We start from the raw sequence: 21,373 nt of genomic DNA, 5'->3' as shown, positions 1-21,373 counted from the left end.
CCTGCTGTCAAATTATTTATGTTCATATTTTATTTGCCATATTATTAATAGTGTTTATAGATTTTATTTGAACCTGTCCCATTTGAGAAGAATAATATTTCTGTACATTTAAGAAAATATTTGATTTATCTACACTAGGTTCAAATGGTTACTGTAAATTTAAGAAAATATTTGATTAATGTACACTAGGTTAAAATGGTTAGTATTCATTCAATGTCATTAATCAATATAACCAGCCTTGTTAAAAACATAAGCAGAGCAGTAGCATAATGTGTCATTGCGGAATGAGTTAAGGGAATTGTAGCCAGAACATGTATTATATATGACCACATAGAGCTGGAGGGGAAACAGTTTAGACACTTATGCAATTATGCTAAGTGTCACCCTGGAGGTGACCTTTGAACTGGGGTTAAGCTTACTCTGAATTTGTGAATAAAAGCTAAATAGAGCCATCTAACGGCGTGCTGCCTTTTTAATATAGAGCCTTTAATAAGCCGAGTGCAGGTGTCCTATCACACAGGTGCACAGAGCTGTCTGAAGTAGAGAACATAAAGCGGATGAATAGAGACTCCTTTCATTCATTTATGTGGATGGAACCCGCATGAGTTATTTAAACGAAGACATTACATGTATGTTAAAAAAGCATCAAGGAGATGGAGCTTTTTATTTTATTATCTTGCTATTTTCTTATTTTTCTCTTACTTTTAAGAGTACATAGAGTCATCTATTTGAAATACTAAATATTTCTTAAAACACGGAGAGAAAAGAAAACGTCAAACTTCCTTGGCTTTACTTTCAATGTTTTTTTATAGGTATTGTCCAACTTGTTTTTATAGTTACTGTGAGAAATACTGTAAATTGAGTGCCATGATCCCTAGTATAAAAGGTGGTTATGGGTTTTATATTGTGTACGTTCTATATTGAAAAAAGTTCCAGGAGTGTTCAGACAAAGGGCTTATTCCACAAGGTCAACAGTTTTAACAGGGGGCATTTTTTAATATTTATTTTAGCAGTTAACCTTTTTGTGAATTTTCAGAGGTGGTGGGCACCTGGAGTTCCAATGAATATACATGGGAAAACCCAGGAATGAGATTTAATTTGACACACTGACCCCCATCTCCACGGGCCCAGGAAGCCAGGGTGAGAAAATAAGGTTGACCCACTGACCCCTGGGCCTGAACCCTACCATCACCCACCCTTACAATTAAATCAGCCAGAGAGAGAGACAGCTATCCCGGCTGGCCCTTCTCCGGCTGGCCGATGGGGATATGGAAAGGCCTTTCCCTCTCCCTCTCTGCGCTCTGTAGCAGTCTGAGACGTCCGGCCATGGATAAATCTTGATAGAGACGTTTAGGCATACTGGTAGAGAGTGTCTACCCTTTCTCTGCGCTGCCGATTGGAAACTGACATGGAAACTATGGAAACGTTACCATTAGTTGGCAATATACTAATATAACTAACGTGTTAAGGCAGAACCTGGGCTGACTAGCTGCCACTCAACCAGGAACCCCGGTGTTTGCATTTGCATAAGTCACGCAAGGCTCAGTTTCATGAATGTGGGCGAGTGCAGACGACCTTTCACCTTGTCAGTGGTGCTTAGTGCAGAGGTGTGTGTGTGACCCCGCCACGACCCTGACGTCATTGTGTCCACACCACCTTTAGAATACTTAGAGGTTATCCCTCTCTTATAGCACTCCATCTCCTCAGTTCACTCTGTTTACCCAGGAAAAGTCCATATTAGATGAGAGCAGTGCTGTTTTATCTGTTCTCCCAGTCCACTTTACATGTGGTGGAAGGAGACATAAATCAAATCGTATGAACAATGAGCTGTTTTGGGGTTTTGAAGTTGTGTTGTATCAACACAGCCAGAGGCTGCACTTTATTTCACTCAAGGCAGGCACAACATCAGATGAGATGTACTCCGAAATTCTGTTATCAACCAGACAGTGAACAAAGTCAATATCCTTTTGCCATCATGTTTATTTTTGCCTGACTGCTGACTCAAGGAGACCGCTCCAGATCAGTTCTCTGTGCTCTGGCTTTCTTTAAACCCAGCCTTAAATATGGGTCCCAGGCATGGTGCCATCCTGTGTCGGCTGTGTTTGTGTTTCTGTGTTAAAGCAGAAGGAGTGTGGTCAGTGTTGAGCGTGTTTATTGCACCTGTGTGTTCTCTCTCTCACGGCTGGTGGAGTGTGGGGTTAATGAGGCGCTTAGGATCCTCCCACCTGGTTGGCTGGTTAATGGTGATGGTTAGGATAACATAAATGGGGGGGATCAGAATAAAAGAGAACAGCTGATATGTAGTAAGTCCTCTTTGGAGTGTGGGAGTGTGAAGGGACTTGCTCTGTGTGAACAGTAGCCTACAGAGTTTTTCCTCAGTCAAACTGTGCAAAGATGCGTTTTCTCCCTGTAGCTGTCATTGTATTGTTAGACAATGTGTATAGATTTTTGTTTTGTGGGAAGCACCAGTCGATCTGAAGCTGTTCATGTCTGTAGTCAGACAAACCGTGCAAATTACCCTCCCCTCTCCTTTACCCCCTTCTCCAGGCTGCTGAATAGAATGGCTGCCGATGACCGGCACCTGCCCTCCAGCTGCGGGTCCTACATCAAGACAGAGCCGTCCAGCCCCTCCTCAGTCATCGACACGGTCAGCCACCACAGCCCCAGCGGCAACTCGGACGCCAGCGGCGGCTATGTCAGCGCCATGAACAGCCACTCCAACGGCCTGGACTCTCCGCCCATGTTCACGCCCGGCGGGCTGGGCCCCGGTGCCTGCCGCAAGCGCTACGACGACTGCTCTAGCAACATCATGGAGGACTCGCCCATTAAGTGCGAATACATGTTGAACTCCATCCCCAAGAGGCTGTGCCTGGTCTGTGGAGATATAGCCTCTGGGTATCACTACGGCGTGGCCTCATGTGAGGCCTGCAAAGCCTTCTTTAAAAGGACAATACAAGGTATTTCCCTGACGTTCCCCACAGACACACAAACACACTCAGTACAGTGTTTAACCTCTCCTCCTCCTCCAGCATAAAACACACACTAGAATATGTACTGTATCTCTCTGTGGTCTGAACACAATCACCTACTGCCCTGAACTACCATCTTATAATGTAGCTGTTGACCTAAATCATCTCCCTTTATCTCCCTGGGAAAAGGTATGTGTTTGAAAGGCTGGTGCCTCCAGTTATGCTGCCAATGGCCTGCATTGCTAGGACACCCAGGGCACCTTCATTAATAGTGAGGGGAATCACATGCAGTGTAGCACAGTATGAGACAACACATGTCCACAGGGGCTGCATCCACAGTGGACAGCCACACACAGGATAGGCCACTAGCCCGTCGCTCGCGATGACATCATCTGCTGGGTAGGTAGGGGGCAGTGGTCGTGACATCATCATCAGGGGTTATCATCAGCAGGTGCTTGATATATCCTGTCCTGTGTTTGTGTGTGGTGTGTGTGTGTGTGTGTGGTGTGTGTGTGTGTGTGAGTGCCTGTGGAATAGGGCGTGAGTGCAGATCTGCATGGTATGATGTATCACAGGTTCCCATTAGAGAGGCAATGACAGGCCCCCCACTGTGTGTCTCTCTGTGTGCTCTGTCCTACATTAATCAGTGGGACCTATGGTACGGAGGGAGATATTATTGAGCCAGGGAAAATCACTGCTCAACATGCACAGCTGTCCCTGCCTAAGCTCAGACAGTCTGCGTAAGAATGGGAGAAATTTAAATGAAAACTACAGGAGGCAAAATAAATATTTTAATATTTAGTGTCACACAATGCATTAAGGCAAACATACAGTGAGCTCCAAAAGTAATGGGACAGCGATTATTTTTTTGTTTGTTTTAGCGCTGTACTCCAGCACTTTGGATTTTAACTGATATAATGACTATGAGGTTAAAGACTGTCAGCTTTAATTTGAGGGTACCGTTTAGAAATTACAGCCCTTTTTGTACACAGTCCCCCCATTTTAGGGGAACAAAAGTATTGGGACAAATTCACTTATATGTATTAAAGTAGTCAAAAGTGTAGTATTTGGTCCCATATTCATACCACACAATGACTACATCCAGCCTGTGAGTCAGCTGTTTGTTTTGGTTGTGTTTCAAATGAAAATAATATAAAATAAAACTGTATTGTTCACATGTGCTGAATACAACAGGTGTAGACTAGAGTGAAATGCTTACTTACGAACCCATTCCCAACAATGCACAGTTAAAAAAGTAAGACAAATATTTGCTAAATAAAAAGGATATAGTATCACAATAAAAATAATGAGACTATATTATTTTATGCCAATTAGAAATTTATAGTAAATAATGCATTTTGCCATTTTGGAGACACTTTTATAGTAAATAAGAATAGAATATGTTTCTAAACACTTCTACATTAATGTGGACACTACCATGATTATGGATAATCCAGAATGAATCCTGAATTATGATGAGTGAGAAAGTTACAGACGCACAAATATCATACTAACCTCTCACCCTTACAATAACGGGAGCCTAGCGTTTTCCAATCAAATCAAATTTTGTGTCATATGCGCCAAATACAACAGGTTTCACCTTACCGTGAAATGCAACAGGTGTAGACCTTACCGTGAAATGCTTACTTACGAGCCCTTAACCAACAACGCAAAAAAAGTGAGTAAGAAAAATGTGGTAAATAAACGAAAGGAAAAATAGTAACACAATAAAAAGAACTATAACAATAACAAAGCTATATTCAAGGGACACCGGTACCGAGTGACACTCTAACACACACACACATACACACACATACAGTACCATTCACATTCTTCACACACACTGCTGTCAGTGTAGAATGTGTGAGCGTGTGGTTAGAATCCAGGGAGTGTACATCGAGCCTGCGCAAGAGTCAGTGCAAACAATAATAATAAAATAAGGGGTTATTTTTTTTTTTGTTGGGGGGGGGGGTATGATATGATATTTATCCCTCTAACTTTCTCACTCGTCATTATTGATGATTCATTCAGGATTATCCTTAATCATGGTAGCATCCACATTAATGTAGAAGTGTTAAGAAACATTATTTTTTACAATAAAAGTGACTCCAAAATGACCCAATAAATTATTTGCCATTCATTTCTATTGGTCAGAAAATAATCTGAAACACAACCTAAACAGCAAATGCATCCAAGAAAAGTGTAGAGTCACAAGCTGGATGTAGTCATTGCGTGCTATGAATATGGAATCAAATACTTCACTTTGTAATACTTTAATACACATATAAGTGAATTTGTCCCAATACTTCTGCTCCCCTAAAATGGGGGGGACTATGTACAACAAGTGCTGTCATTTCTAAATGGTTCACCTGATATGGATTAAAATACCCTCAAATGAAAGCTGTCAGTATGTACTTTAACCTCACAGTCATTGTAGAATTTCAAATCCAAAGTGCTGGAGTACAGAGCCAAAATAACAACACAATTGTCACTGTCCCAATACTTTTGGAGTGCACTGTATTTAGGAGCCAAATTGATTTATTATATATTTATAACTTCGGGCGGCAGCTAGCCTAGTGGTTAGAGCGTTGGGCCAGTAACTAGTTGCTAGATTGAATCCCCGAGCTGACAAGGTAAAGATCTGTCCTTCTGCCCCTGAACAAGGCAGTTAACCCACTGTTCCCCGGGAGGCCGTCATTGTAAATAAGAATTTATTCTTAACTGACTTGCCTGGTTAAATAAAAAATAAAACAACTTTTGGCATTGTACATGCCTCAAATATGTTCTGTAAATATAATAGTCTGTACATCTCAATTGAGGTCCTTAGCTTCTTAAAAATGTCCCCCCTTAAAATGTCGTTATTGCTCCCAGGTGATGGAGTGCAGGCTGTCTAGTAGGCCTAGGTGTTGATTTTGGACATCCCAAATCCTATCAGCTTTAAACAGTCTATGTACCTTCGCAGGCAAACAAAAGCATTAGGCCAAATCCTGCTGTTTACCCATGCTGCCATCAGCTATCCTGTCTATTGACAAAAGATGAACATTTTCTCTCAAGTAACATAACTGTGCTTTTGTCCCCTCGCTACAAAACAATGACGGTGACACACAATAGAACAGAAAATAGCAATCTGGGAAGAAAGAGACGTCTTAAGTGGAGCAATGGCCCAAACGATTAAGAGAGAGGTACATGAATAGAAAAATTGAAAGTTCTCTCTTTTTTCCCCTCCCTCACTTTGCATTGTCGATTTGAAATCCCTCTCTTTCTCCTCTTGGAGGGCTGCCTGTAATGGAGCTAATCTGCCGTCGTTTGTCCGAGCCACAGGAGTTTTGTCAATAACAATCAGCGTTTGGAAAGTGTAATTAAGGCCGAGGCTTTTCATTAGGAGGAAGGGAGGGGGCTGTCTCCAGGGACAGCAGGGCCAATTAGAAACTCAGGCACGCGTCGCACGCTGGGTAATTTCAGGGAAAGGAGGGAGAAAAAAAAACGAGGACTTCTTTAGATTGGAGAGGGACCCGAGCGCTCTTTCAGAGGAGGAGAGGCTTAATGGCATAATAATCAGACAGGGGTCCCAATCCAGGCAGAACAGGACAGAGAGGAGGACCATGGGACGTTGGGGAAGGGGGAGGAGGAGGGGGCCAAAAGCCTCTGAAATAATAAAAACCGCACAGGATGACTGGAGGAGGAAGAGGGCGCAGTAAACAGGGGGACATAAAGCCCTTGGATGAAGAAGAGGTTTCAGTAGATGAGACCTGATTAATTAAAGAAATAATGAGGCTGTCTATCCAGGGTGGAGGGTGTGAGACGACATCCCCTAATGAGAACAACACAGAAGACGTGTCTTTTACACTCATTCATCATATTGTTTCTAAGCAATAACACTAAAGCTAATGGACTTTTTTCCCTTGACATCTTTAGCACACAATGCAATGCATTTCATCTGAGAACAATTTGTGACAATAGTGACCACACAGTTGACTTTGTCTGCACGGAATATTTTCCGGAAATGTCTGTTTTTCGACCTGGGGTTCCTAGCTTCATTTCTCTTCTCTCTACTTCCTTACATTCCACTGCTGTAAAAGAGACCTGATGCCCCTACCTTTTAGACAGGAGGGAATGGCAAATCCATCTTCTGTCACATATTCATCCAATGAAAAGCCCCCTGAACTCTTACATGGAGATAGATACATTAGTCAAGCCCAGGCCCAAATTAACGTCAACCTAGATCAGCATCCATCCCGGAAATACTCCAGCTCTTATAGCTCCCTAATCATAGTCCCGTCCCGCACCTCGCGTGCCCCGCCAATCAAAAACATAAATCTCTTATTGAACCTTATTTTTCTCTCGTTTTGAACCCAAGTGTAAAATTGCTTGAAAACCAACTGAACTCAGTGGCCCTCTTTTTTATATGAAGTAATAGACCTTGACAGTAAGCCTGTAAAAGTCAGTTTCGATTTTGATGAGAAATACCTGCCATTTTACTGTAATTTACTTACAGGACCTGACTTTCCCCTCACTGCCCTGGCACAGGTCCTGAAAAGCCATAAAATAAATTGAGAGAAGAAAATATTTTTTATGTTATTTGTTTCATACGGTAACCTTTGAAACCAAATATGAACGCAGCGTTCTGGTTATATATAAACCCTCAAATGCTTGACTGACTGATTGTATGAATAGACATGAATAGACATTTGTCACCGAGGATCAGCCCTTGAGCTATAAATGTCACTATAGGTGAACCAGTCCGTTATTTTTTATATATATATATTTTTTGATGCAGCATGTGAGTTGGCCTGTACATGCTGTAACTGAAGTGTATAATGAGAGCGTATGAGTGTGTGTTGTTTGTGCATGCTGTAACTGAAGTGTATAATGAGAGCGTATGAGTGTGTGTTGTTTGTGCATGCTGTAATTGAAGTGTATAATGAGAGCGTATGAGTGTGTGTTGTTTGTACATGCTGTAATTGAAGTGTATATCGAGAGCGTATGAGTGTGTGTTGTTTGTGCATGCTGTAATTGAAGTGTATAATGAGAGCGTATGAGTGTGTGTTGTTTGTGCATGCTGTAATTGAAGTGTATAATGAGAGCGTATGAGTGTGTGTTGTTTGTACATGCTGTAATTGAAGTGTATAATGAGAGCGTATGAGTGTGTGTTGTTTGTGCATGCTGTAATTGAAGTGTATAATGAGAGCGTATGAGTGTGTGTTGTTTGTACATGCTGTAATTGAAGTGTATAATGAGAGCGTATGAGTGTGTGTTGTTTGTGCATGCTGTAATTGAAGTGTATAATGAGAGCGTATGAGTGTGTGTTGTTTGTGCATGCTGTAACTGAAGTGTATAATGAGAGCGTATGAGTGTGTGTTGTTTGTGCATGCTGTAATTGAAGTGTATAATGAGAGCGTATGAGTGTGTGTTGTTTGTGCATGCTGTAATTGAAGTGTATAATGAGAGCGTATGAGTGTGTGTTGTTTGTACATGCTGTAATTGAAGTGTATAATGAGAGCGTATGAGTGTGTGTTGTTTGTGCATGCTGTAATTGAAGTGTATAATGAGAGCGTATGAGTGTGTGTTGTTTGTGCATGCTGTAATTGAAGTGTATAATGAGAGCGTATGAGTGTGTGTTGTTTGTGCATGCTGTAACTGAAGTGTATAATGAGAGCGTATGAGTGTGTGTTGTTTGTGCATGCTGTAATTGAAGTGTATAATGAGAGCGTATGAGTGTGTGTTGTTTGTGCATGCTGTAATTGAAGTGTGTAATGAGAGCGTATGAGTGTGTGTTGTTTGTGCATGCTGTAATTGAAGTGTGTAATGAGAGCGTATGAGTGTGTGTTGTTTGTGCATGCTGTAATTGAAGTGTATAATGAGAGGGTATGAGTGTGTGTTGTTTGTGCATGCTGTAATTGAAGTGTATAATGAGAGTGTATGAGTGTGTGTTGTTTGTACATGCTGTAATTGAAGTGTATAATGAGAGGGTATGAGTGTGTGTTGTTTGTGCATGCTGTAATTGAAGTGTATAATGAGAGCGTATGAGTGTGTGTTGTTTGTGCATGCTGTAATTGAAGTGTATAATGAGAGCGTATGAGTGTTTGTTGTTTGTGCATGCTGTAATTGAAGTGTATAATGAGAGCGTATGAGTGTGTGTTGTTTGTGCATGCTGTAATTGAAGTGTATAATGAGAGCGTATGAGTGTGTGTTGTTTGTGCATGCTGTAATTGAAGTGTATAATGAGAGCGTATGAGTGTGTGTTGTTTGTGCATGCTGTAATTGAAGTGTATAATGAGAGCGTATGAGTGTGTGTTGTTTGTGCATGCTGTAATTTAAGTGTATAATGAGAGCGTATGAGTGTGTGTTGTTTGTGCATGGTCTCAGTTTGTTAGCTTTCAGGTGTGCCTTGTGCAGGTGTTCCACCCCGCCCCCGGTGTGGAGGGAAGAGCAGGGGAGGGGAGGGGGTGTAGCGGAGGGAGAAGTCTCCCCCGTCAACATGAGTGTCCTGTGGGTTAGCCAGGGCCAGGGTCAGCTCTGCAGTGTTTGTCTGGCAGGCCGGCAGGCAGCATACCATATACATCTGCCAATTATATAATGTTCAATATCATGTTGTTTAATTAATATGATAAATCTACAGCCCAGATTCTAGGACAATGCATTGGATGAGTGAATTTTAACTTAAGGTTCTCAAGGCATAAGAGGTGTGTATAAAGGTGCCAAAGTATTGCAGTTGATACAGTATCATAAAGAAGAAACCACAGCAGGGTAACAGCCTATAGATACCAGAGACGGATACTCTGATTGCCTCCTGTGAACAGATGGGAAATAGATGGGCTTATTATTATGGTCTGGTTGTGCTATGACAACAGAGACAACAGGAACAGAGACTATCATACCTCATCGCTCCCCTTCCCTCACACCTTTATTTACCCCAATTCCAAAGAGATGAGAGGAATTGGCATGATGATTTCTAAGCCAGATATAAAGGAGACATTTCTAATTATTTAATACATCTTGGGACCCTCCACTTGATATGTCCAATAATGTTAACATAATTGCATAAGTTGTTAAAGGGGATTGGAGGGTTGGAGAGGGAACGCTACTGGAATATTATACAGCTCTTACTCTCTCTCTCTTTAAAAAAAACACTTAATGAGAGTGAGAGTAGAGAGAGAAGCTGGTTGTGTCGGGATGGAATCCCAATGTGTCTGGGTATGGCTGTTTATCTATAGGCAGGAAAGCTGCTGAACCACTGTGTCTGTATGCAGTTAGACAGGATAATACTGTATGTTAGTCTATATTGAAGTCATTTAGGTTCATCTTTCTAAATGTAGAAGGAGCTGTACACAGCGTTGAATAGATAACAGCTGAATAGATAACATGGCTTTGCGGTAGATATTAAAAAACATAATTTAAGAATACACAAGTAAGAAAACATCAATGATAAAATAGTATTGTCTCTCCAGTGTGCCTCAAGATGTGCTTCTCTGTTGTTCCATTCTTGGTGGACAATGAATGATTCTAATTCAGGACCTTGAGCAGCTAGCTATTATTTTGAAACCCTTTATTGAAAACCTTGACTACAGTAAATAGTAGGGAATGCCATCATATATCCTGCCCTTCCTTTCTATTGCTAATGCTACAGTACAGGCAGAAACATCTCTTTTATTGTGTAGCAATGAAACCCTTTTTCATTGTGTTGTCCCGGAATCAGACGCTGTATTGCTGGACTTGAATAATGCATAAGGCCTGTTGTCTGTACACTGTGTAGTCAACAATGGCAACAGCGGTAACAACAGGTTTGGGGCTGCCAGAGTATTATGTAAAGTGGCCGGGGGGGCGTGTGTCCGACTCTCTTTCCTGTTATTGAGGCAGTGGGCGGCAGAGGGACACAGAGAAGGGAAGGGGCATGCAGGCTGGATGGCTGGCTACTCCAGGGGCCTGGAGGGGACACGCTCAGAATTAATGAGGCCAATTTAACGTGGGGGCCAGGGTGGTGTCTGTAAAGGGTTCCATGATGAGTACTGGAGGTCTCCTTCTCTCCCTCTCTCCCTCTCTCCCTCTCTCCCTCTCTCCCTCCCTCCGGCTCACCTCACCTCAGACACACTACTGTAATTGATTGTTGCATAGGAGATGATTAACAAATGCTGATGCCCAATGTCTGGTCTGCTCAATCTGATTATAGACTCTAGAATACTGTGTGATATACAGTAACTATTCCACTGGTTTTAAATCTACACAGTGACTCGTACAATGTAAATGTAAATGACAATGCCCTAAAATGTCTATTGTATCAATACTTATATGTTTACGTTTATTCTTCATGTGTGCCCCCTTTTTTTACATGTACAAAAAGGAGAGAAAAAAGGTCAGAACATTTGACCTTTTGCTTTTCCTTTGCCTCTGAGTCAATAGGAAGATACACTGCCTTATAAAGTGTGGTCAGGCTAAGGTTAACCACATCTCTTCTTCTCTTCAGGCAACATAGAATACAGCTGTCCCGCCACAAACGAGTGTGAGATCACAAAACGGAGACGCAAGTCATGTCAAGCCTGCCGCTTTATGAAGTGTCTCAAAGTGGGGATGCTCAAGGAAGGTAAGGAGATCTCCTTTTCTTGTGAAAGTGTCTGTCTGTCTGTCTGTCTGTCTGTCTGTCTGTCTGTCTGTCTGTCTGTCTGTCTGTCTGTCTGTCTGTCTGTCTGTCTGTCTGTCTGTCTTGTATCACTCTCTTTATATTATGTCAACATTATTAAAATAATCTCAGAATTCTCAATGGAACGCCACCATTCAAATAAAAATGATGTAAAGACTGGATAAATCAGAAAAGGACTCCTCAGAGGATGTGGTCTCCTCAAAGCTCCCGACTGATCTAGCAGCAGTGGGCCCATGCCAGTCCAGACCAGGGTGAGGGATGTTGGCTGCATCCTGCTGTGCCTGCAGCCATAGCCAGACAACTGATCTGAGCCCCCTGGCCTGTTCTGTCCTCCCCCTACCAACACAGCAGTAAATCATGCGCAGCTGAGCTGGGGACAGAAATATGCTGAATAGGTCGATCCTGCTGTCTGAGTAATAGAAATGTAACAGTATTCCGACTGGAAAGGCTTCTGCTGGGTCCCTGAGCACACACTCCGGCCAGTCTCAGCTCTCCCCGGCATATTGATCCACTAAATGTTTTCCGAACATCTCAGCTCTCTTCCTGTGGATGGTTTTTTAAAGTCACGCCAACTGGGAATTCAATGACAATTAAACATGCTGCCGATGGATTTCTCTGGCTCGGTTTCTTCCCCCCTGCCAGGCCCCGTGAGACCCCAGGCTGGGCTGCTCCTTCCGGGGAGGCCCACGGCCACAGCCCGCTAGCCCCCTACCTACCTCCTTACCTTCCAACCCCATGCATTACTGCTCCTTTACTCACCTCCCTTCCTCACTTGTTGGTCTCGCCAAACAGCCAAAACACATGAATAATGAGAGCAGTGTGGCTGGGGAACGGAGAGGAGGTGTCATGTTTATTTAGCTGCCCGCTGGGAAGAGCTCTTTAAGGAAACATACTGTACTTTTTGTGTCTTGCTTTTGAGGGAGCGCTGCTGAGAATAGTTCAAGGGGTGCTTATGTTTGACTAAGCGTGATCATCCATCCACTCCCACTACAGAATAGACATGAAGACAAGACTCGGGAGGAGATGTTCTCTATTAGGGGGGCAGAAAAACACAACAAGTTATTTTGTACTTTCACGAAATACTCCATAGCCTAATTATCATACCTTAAAATATGTTAACTAAATGTAAATAATTGTTCATGTTGTTTTGTTAATCCCTACCCATCAACATGACATGCAGTATACCCAGCTTTTACCCCACCCTGTCTCCCTTAATTCACCAGAGACTGGAAGGTATATTGTAGATCCTATCCCGTTAGGATGTAGGGATGTAGTGATTTCAAGTCTCCATCTACAGAGTAGCCTATATAGATCTCTGATTCGTAACAGAATCTCCTCACTGCATGCAGTGAGATAAAGAGACTATGCCAGAAAGACAGACTAGTCGCATTACTATCTGATGAACAATGTTTGCCAATATATGATCTGGAGGAATAAGAGACTACGTAGAGTTGTGAGACAGGACTGTGTCGACGCACAGATCTAGGCAAGAGTACCAAAACATTTCTGCAGCGCTTTATTTTTTTCAATCAATTTGCAAACATTTCTAAAAACCTCTTTTTGCTTTGTCATTACGATGGCCATAAATGCATGGCCAGTTTCAGGTGGAAGTAAGAGATTGTATAAAGAGAGTGTATAGCTGAACTATGCAGAGAGAGACTTGTTCTAATGCATACTGTATATTCAGCATATCCACAGATTGAAAACGACCCTCGTTTTTACAGAGTGGGTTTCGCCACTTTTTACAATGGAGGTAGAGATTACGTCTGGCTATATGATGTCCTGCGGGAACCCAGTCCCCCGATCACCCTCCTCTCTCCCACCTCCAGCAGCGTTGTTTTTTAAAACACAATCAAAACAAGTAAATACATTTCCCAAATGAACAGAAAGATGTGAAATGCATTTAAGCGTGTGTGACACCGATGAGTCTGGTTATGGGGACAGGAGAAGACTCTAGTCCAAGCTCCACGAAGACATCGGCTCAACGCCATGTTCAGAGGCTGGAGATGGTCAGCGCTCATGTGACTGAAGCGACCACTCTGGAGTTCATTACTGCAGAAAGGTCATCCAGTCAATGGAAAAAACACCTAATTATAACTTTACTGCTCAGCTCTAGCAAAGGTGCAATGCAGTTTCCTACCGTCAGGCGCTCTACGAAACTACAGTACGTTTGAATGGACCACAACACACCTAACCTCTCTATGATACGACTGAATTTCTAGACATTCAGAGTTAAGAAAATATTTACTAAATAAACTAAAATAAAAAATAAAATAAAAAGTAACACAATAAAATTACATAACAATAACCAGGCTATATACAGGGGGTACCGGTACAGAGTCAATGTGCGGGGGTACAGGTTAGTCGAGGTAATTTGTACACGTAAGTAGGGGTAAAGTGACTATGCATATATAATAAGCAGCGAGTAGCAGCAGTGTAAAAACAAAGGGGGGGTCAATGTAAATAGTCCGGGTGGCCATTGGATTAGCTGTTCAGCAGTCTTATGGCTTGGGGGTAGAAGCTGTTAAGGAGTTTTTTGGACCTAGACTTGGCGCTCTGGTACCGTTTGCCGTGCGGTAACAGAGAGAAGTCTATGACTAGGGTGACTGAAGACTTTGACATTTTTTTGGGCCTTCCTCTGGCACTGCCTAGTATTTAGGTCCTGGATGGCAGGAAGCTTGGCCTCAGTGATGTACTGGGCCTCAGTGCCCATGTTAAAGTTATTACTTGATATCTTTGGAACGCAAGGCATTTCAAGGTTTTACCTTCCCTACTGATTAAGCGAGTACATGGTAAAGAATTAGTGCATGTATTTGGTCCATTGGAAAAGGCTCCAGTTTATCTCTGTAGACGTCTTAAGGGAAGTGTATTCGAAGTGATCTCCAAAGATCAGCAGTCCGCTTAAAGGGGATCTGCCCAGAGACTTGAATTGAATCGCTCTACTTTCCCCCCGACTGTATAAAAGAGGAAGTGATCAATAGAAGAATCAAATGTCAGAGGCTACAGGTTTTTCCTCTGATCAATGGAGGGGGATCAGAGCTGAGAGAGAGAGAGAGAGAGAGAGAGAGGAGAGAGAGAGAGAGAGAGAGAGAGAGAGAGAGAGAGAGAGAGAGAGAGAGAGAGAGAGAGAGAGAGAAACAGATACTATTGAGAGATTACATTGACATCAGTCAGTGGCAGATGCCCTCTGCCCTACCACACACACTACAGTATGCAATCTGGTACCTCTCTGTAATAGGCTACGATCCTGTTATGTTCCCTGGGCTGACAGGTGAGAGCATTACAACAGACATGAACATGTGTTTTAAAGGAGAGGGGAGGGGCTGATACTCGTTGTACCTCCCTGTATATCACTCTGAGTATACGACAGACACACCGTAGAACAACCACATCCCGTTATAGCACTCCTGTTATCCTCACGCCAACATTCTGTACACACACGCCACACTACACTCACATATAAACATCACAATACCAGACATATCGAGCCACACGTGGATTCAAGCCAACACATTAGTAAGACACTGACAGCCACTGTGCGGAGATGGGGAATCGATTGTTTGGTTCCATTAGAACCTAGTCAAAGAATGAACATGCAATGAGATTTCAAACAGACCAATGTTTTTCCACGTAGTGTAACTTGGCCTTCAAATGGAGCCCGCATCTTGAGTGGGGAGTGAAGCCAGCATGATGTTACTGCAAGGTGGTATGGTGGCTCCACCACACTACGGGCAGGTGGATGGAGCATGTGGTGAGAGCGTACGTAGGCCTCGGGGTCAGCAAACTGGGGGGCCAATCAGCAGATAGGGATGCGGGGACAATGTGTGACCATTTTTCCGCTGCCCTCGCTCATCACCACTCGCGGTAAAAAATGCTGCAACACGTTACAAGCATGCAAAGCTGGCAACAGGGGCCCTTTAAAATAGTGCTGACGGTGGTTTAGCGGGGCGGCTGCCTTGAAAGGCAGAGTTCAGTTCACCATGCCTTTCCATGTGGCCGTCTGATTTTCCCAGCTAAAATAGGGTCCGCTTAAGCCCCCCTTTGCACTGCCAACCATCCCAGACATCCTGACACTTTCCCCAGGGAGAGACACCCAGAACAGGTGAGGGGCTCAAAATAAGGGCCCCTGCCTCGGCCGGCCACACAAAGTGAGTGAAGACAGGCCCTTTTGTAGGAGTGTGCTCTGAGGGGGATTATTATTGTTTTTGGAGAGAAAGAGGAGCCCTGGGTCAGCTGGCCCCAGCCCCCGCCCCTAGCCCGCCGCTAATCCGTGTGCAAATGCCAACCGCCTTGGCCAGAAGCCCTCTACCCTGCATCCTGCTTTGAAGAGCTGACATCCGAGCTCACTGCACACTACCGCCCTCTCTTTACACACCCACCGGGTGATGGTGCCGGCCGTAAAACACAGTGGTGTCTGGTGATGAGGCAGGACTCACCCCTTTTTACACACACATTCACAGTCACACAGACACATTCACACACACACATTCACATTCCCAGTCACACAGACACATTCACACACATTCACATTCCCAGTCCCACAGACACATTCACACAGACACATTCACATTCCCAGTCACACAGACACATTCACACAGACACATTCACATTCCCAGTCACACAGACACATTCACACAGACACATTCACATTCTCAGTCACACATTCACACACATTCACATTCGCAGTCACACAGACACATTCACACAGACACATTCACATTCACACAGACATATTCACACATTCACATTCACAGTCACACAGACACATTCACACAGACACATTCACAATCACACAGACACATTCACACACATTCACATTCCCAGTCACACAGACACATTCACACAGACACATTCACATTCACACAGACACATTCACACTTTCACATTCACAGTCACACAGACACATTCACACAGACACATTCACAATCACACAGACACATTCACACACATTCACATTCACACAGACACATTCACACAGACACATTCACATTCACACAGACACATTCACACAGACACATTCACATTCACACAGACACATTCACACAGACACATTCACATTCACACATACTCATACAATACAGACACACTGGCCACAAACAAACAATCCAAAGCTTGGTCCATGGCTCACCGAAGTGGGCTTGGCAACGGTCTATGGGAGTTTCTCCAAGAGGAGTCAGACACATGGAATGAACTGCTCTACTTCTTTCTCTCTCTCTCACACGCCCTTGCTCTTCATCTCACTGTCTCCACCCGTCCTCCCTTCCTCCCTGTATGGCCCTGTTTGACTGTAAAATGAGACAGGTTAGTGCCAAGCTTTAATTCCTGTCAGCATCTGTTAATTATGGCCGGGACTGTTCTAATTAAAAGAGGCACCCATGTACCTCGGACTCCTCGTCACTGTGGCTTTATGCTGGCTGACATACACAGCCACATGACTAACAGCCCAGCCAGCCCAGCCCAGCCCAGCCAGCCCAGCCAGCCCAGCCAGCCAGCCAGCCAGCCCAGCCAGCTAGCCAGCCCAGCCCAACACCACGGGACAGCTCATGGGGTACATCCATACCACCTGGCTGTATCTGAGCTCCTCAAGAGAGCCCAGAGAAACCGTAGAATGTGGTGACATCACAGTTATCAGCGTTAGGAATGTTCCACTCCTATAGTACCACCAGCAGAAACTGAATCGGAACGCTCCTAAGCACTTAAACCTAGCAAGCACTGACTTGGTGATATCGGAGTCCGTTTTGTCATGAGTTCATACTCAAGGCCTCGTCCCTGAATAGATTTACTGGTCAAATATGTCTTGACACTTTCTTTACATGCTACATGTGAAGGATGCAAATTGCGAAATGAGGAAGTAGTGATTTGCTGCGAATGATGGGTCTCTGCTGGGAATTGTGGGTAATTAGGTTAGTGGGTTGTCAGTCAGGAAATTGAAAGACAATCCTAATCATATTTGTGTTTCTAGGGAATCAAATAATTTATATAAGTAGAATAAAATCTCCTTATTTTACTCCTACAAGATAATACTGTTTGCTGTAGCCACCCATGTGTAGTCTAGCTTGGGGAGAAGGGGGTACAGCTCTGTCAGTGGATGGGGTGAAATTGAAAATGACTGTTTTCATAATCCATTGTTTCAGCCCTTTCTATGGAATGAAGGCTATTCTTTACATACTACGTCATCTCCTTTTTTTCTCCACAAACACCCCCACTGTCTGTTCCCTGTATCGACCTCTAATCAGCGAACATAGGGACATCCAAACCCATCCTCCACGAGAGTACAGAGTGAGGGGAAATTGTATTAGCCTCATTTGCAGTGGCCACACAATGCCCAGCTCTGACACCATCTTTACAGTTATAAAGTGATGAAATCATCAAGCAAGTGCTCTCCCTGCAAGTGATTTTAGCAGAGGAGACTTGGTGCGCTGACAAATTAACCCCTCCCCCTCCCTCTCCTCCTCCTTCTCCTCCACCAGCTAGGCCATACATACTGGATACTACCTCTGATCGGAGGTGCTCTCAAATCTAGTTTAGCATCCATTTGTTTAGAGGGTTTAGGTTATACATAATGAATAAATGGATAGGTATTTGCTATACAGGGTTAAGATATATCAGGCACACTCAGCTGTGTGAAGGACAGTGTTCCTGTGGGGCCGCATAGGGTGATGCACAATATACATAAATGTTTCGCATACTATTAAATAAAATCATCATACACCGCGCTGTATCAAATAAATGGAACACTACAGATGAAATATTTTAACTATGTGGAAAAGTAATAGAATAGAAAGGACAATGCAAATGGAAACATTCTTATCAAATAATGAGATAATAACTGATGTTATGATGAGGTTGGTGACATTTACACTATCAGTGCAGGACCTGGTCCCCTATGAGTGGCAGGGAGTGATAAGGCCTCGCTCCTGTCCCGTGAAAGAGGGGTGAAATAAGGAGGTTTTATTGGAAAGCTACCCTCTATCTATCTGTCTGTGTAATAACACAGGGTGTCTATAGCACTGTTCCTGTACACAGCCAGACAGTGTATGTATGGGGTTGTGGATTCACTCCAGAGGTGGGACCAAGTCACTATTATTCAAGTCACAAGCAAGTCTCAAGTCACAAGGTCCAAGTCTCAAGTCACAAGGTCCAAGTCTCAAGTCGAGCCGCAAATACAGAATGGATCGAAATCGTGCATTCTAAGAGCAAGTTAAGTTGAGTCCAGTCACAAATTGTTGCTTGATGCCCCATTGCTGGTGAGCTTGCAAAGTAGACGGTTCATATTCTTCAACACTATGGAAATGATCAATGAAATCCCAAGGTAGCCTATTGTTTTGAAAAAGATCATATTAACATAGGTAGGCTACTGTGTTTTTGAAAATGAAAGAAGAGCTTTCAGACCACTAATGTGGATATGTGCGCCTGCCGCTGCTCCCCAATGGTCAGTGGTCAACAGTCAAGACTAAAACTTTTGGGTTCTTAAACAAAGATTAGATGTTTTCTAAACAAAAATGTGGTGCTCTGCCGTAGGCCTATGTTAGTGACCAGATCGAATAAGCAAAGGTAGAAATATAGCCCACCCAATCTACCTATCTCATCCCCATATTGTTTTTATTTACTTTTCTGCTCTTTTGCACACCAATATTTCTACTTGCACATCACCATCTGCTCATCTATCATTCCAGTGTTAATTTGCTAAATTGTAATTACTTCGCTACTATGGCCTATTTATTGCCTTACCTCCTCACGCCATTTGCACACACTGTATATAGACTTTATTTTTTTCTATTGTGTTATTGACTGTACGCTTGTTTATTCCATGTGTAACTCTGTGTTGTTGTTTGTGTCGCACTGCTTTGCCTTATCTTGGCCAGGTCACAGTTGTACTAGCCTACCTGGTTAAATAAAGGTGAAATATATATATATATTTTTTATAAAACAAATATATAAAATACAAATGGTAGGTTATATGTAGCCAATTAGAATATGTATAACATTTTATATCTCATTCAGTTACACACTCGTAACGCCCCAAAGCCTTCTTACTGCACTAGCTCACCCAACCTGTGTTGACTGACAGTTTGCTGGTCCAATCAGAGGGCTGAGTGTGCGTTTCACTAGCGTTTGTTTGCAAATGCAATACTGCCTCTGGATCATGGCAATGAAGACACTGTGCCACAAAATGAGTAACAAAACGTTACAAAACCTGGACAGATATTTAAGTCACCCATCTCAAGTCAAAGTCAAGTCCCGAGTCTTGAGGCACCAAGTCCAAATCAAGTCTCAAGTTATTTTATTTTCTATCAAGTCGGTTCTCAAGTCGCCACATCAAGTCATGTGACTCGACTCCATACCTTGGATTCACTCCTCCTACAGTTGCTACATGGCTAGATGCAGAGGCTGTTGACAGCTGAGCTCACAGGTACCCGCCTGGTTGCTCATTAGTATTCCGTCTGCCCCACACAAAAAAACCAAATAATTAGAGGGCCAGTCTGTGAGATCATTGACCCTGCGTTAAATATTCATATGTTTAGAGCTCCTTCAGGCTCGGCAGTGTCACCGTAGACCAGCCAGGCATGGACCACATATGGGAACGCAGCACCAGCCGGCAGTCTCTCTGACACTCCCTGTACCGTACTCTGACCATGCAGACAACAGAACAGAGCCCTTCCTCTGGACAGACACTCACACCTCAGCTTGGTCAAGTTTCTACTTTTCATGCTTCCTCATATAACAAGAGGAATACTTTTGATACTGATCATGTCAAACAATCTGAGAAGAGGGTATCTGAGTGTGTGAGGGGGAATTAGACTTGAATGTTTGTTAGTATAGTGTTACTCTATACCAATAACAATTTACTAATTGTGGGACTACTTTACCCTGCATTAAATGGTTTCATAATTGTTGTGTTTTCATTATAAACATTCTATGTTGAAGAATTGATTGATTCATTTTATTTGTCAGAATGGTGAAATTGTATTTCCTACTCAAAGGTCTCCTTGCTCCTTGTCATGTGTCAGGTGTGCGTCTGGACCGTGTGCGAGGGGGAAGACAGAAGTACAAGAGGAGGATGGATGCAGAGAGCACAGCATACCTGGGCCTCACCCTCCCCCCTCCTGCCAAAAAACCTCGTGAGTACAGCCTTGTCAACCCACTGACCTACCCCTCCCCACAGCCTAATCCCTCCCCACTGACCTACCCCTCCCCACAGCCTAATCCCTCCCCACTGACCTACCCCTCCCCACAGCCTAATCCCTCCCCACAGCCCAGCCCCTCCCCACTGCCCAACCCCTCCTCACAGCCTAATCCCTCCTCACAGCCCAACCCCTCCCCACAGCCCAACCCCTCCCCACTGCCCCTCCCCTCCTCACAGCCCAACCCCTCCTCACAGCCTAACCCCTCCCCACAGCCTAACCCCTCCCCACAGCCCAACCCCTCCGCTCCCCACAGCCCAACCCCTCCCCTCCCCTCCCCACAGCCCAACCCCTCCCCACCACCCAACCCCTCCCCACAGCCTAACCCCTCCCCACAGCCCAACCCCTCCCCTCCCCACAGCCCAACCCCTCCCCACAGCCCAACCCCTCCCCACCACCCAACCCCTCCCCACAGCCTAACCCCTCCAAAACAGCCCAACCCCTCCCCACAGCCCAACCCCTCCCCACAGCCCAACCCCTCCCCACAGCCTAACCCCTCCCCACAGCCTAACCCCTCCCCACAGCCCAACCCCTCCAAACAGCCTAACCCCTCCCCACAGCCCAACCCCTCCCCACAGCCCAAC

At 44.0% G+C, this 21,373-nt stretch overlaps 1 protein-coding gene across 5 annotated transcripts in view; it reads left to right on the top strand.

Moving 5' to 3' along the window:
• LOC106611051 (steroid hormone receptor ERR2) overlaps nt 1–21,373 on the top strand; it is a 67,312-nt gene that overhangs the window by 19,796 nt on the left and 26,143 nt on the right. For all 5 annotated transcript variants that reach the window (XM_014210889.3, XM_014210885.3, XM_014210884.2 and 2 more), the window contains 3 exons: nt 2,548–2,957; nt 11,431–11,547; nt 20,616–20,726. In XM_014210889.3, coding sequence (XP_014066364.2) covers nt 2,561–2,957; nt 11,431–11,547; nt 20,616–20,726 — 625 coding nt within the window. In that variant the 5' untranslated portion in view covers nt 2,548–2,560. The remainder of the gene's footprint in view (nt 1–2,547; nt 2,958–11,430; nt 11,548–20,615; nt 20,727–21,373) is intronic.

The sequence above is a fragment of the Salmo salar genome, chromosome 09, assembly GCF_965601325.2.
Source record: "Salmo salar chromosome 09, fSalSal1, whole genome shotgun sequence".
NCBI lineage: Eukaryota > Metazoa > Chordata > Actinopteri > Salmoniformes > Salmonidae > Salmo > Salmo salar.
This window is presented reverse-complemented; position numbering and strand designations above follow the sequence as displayed.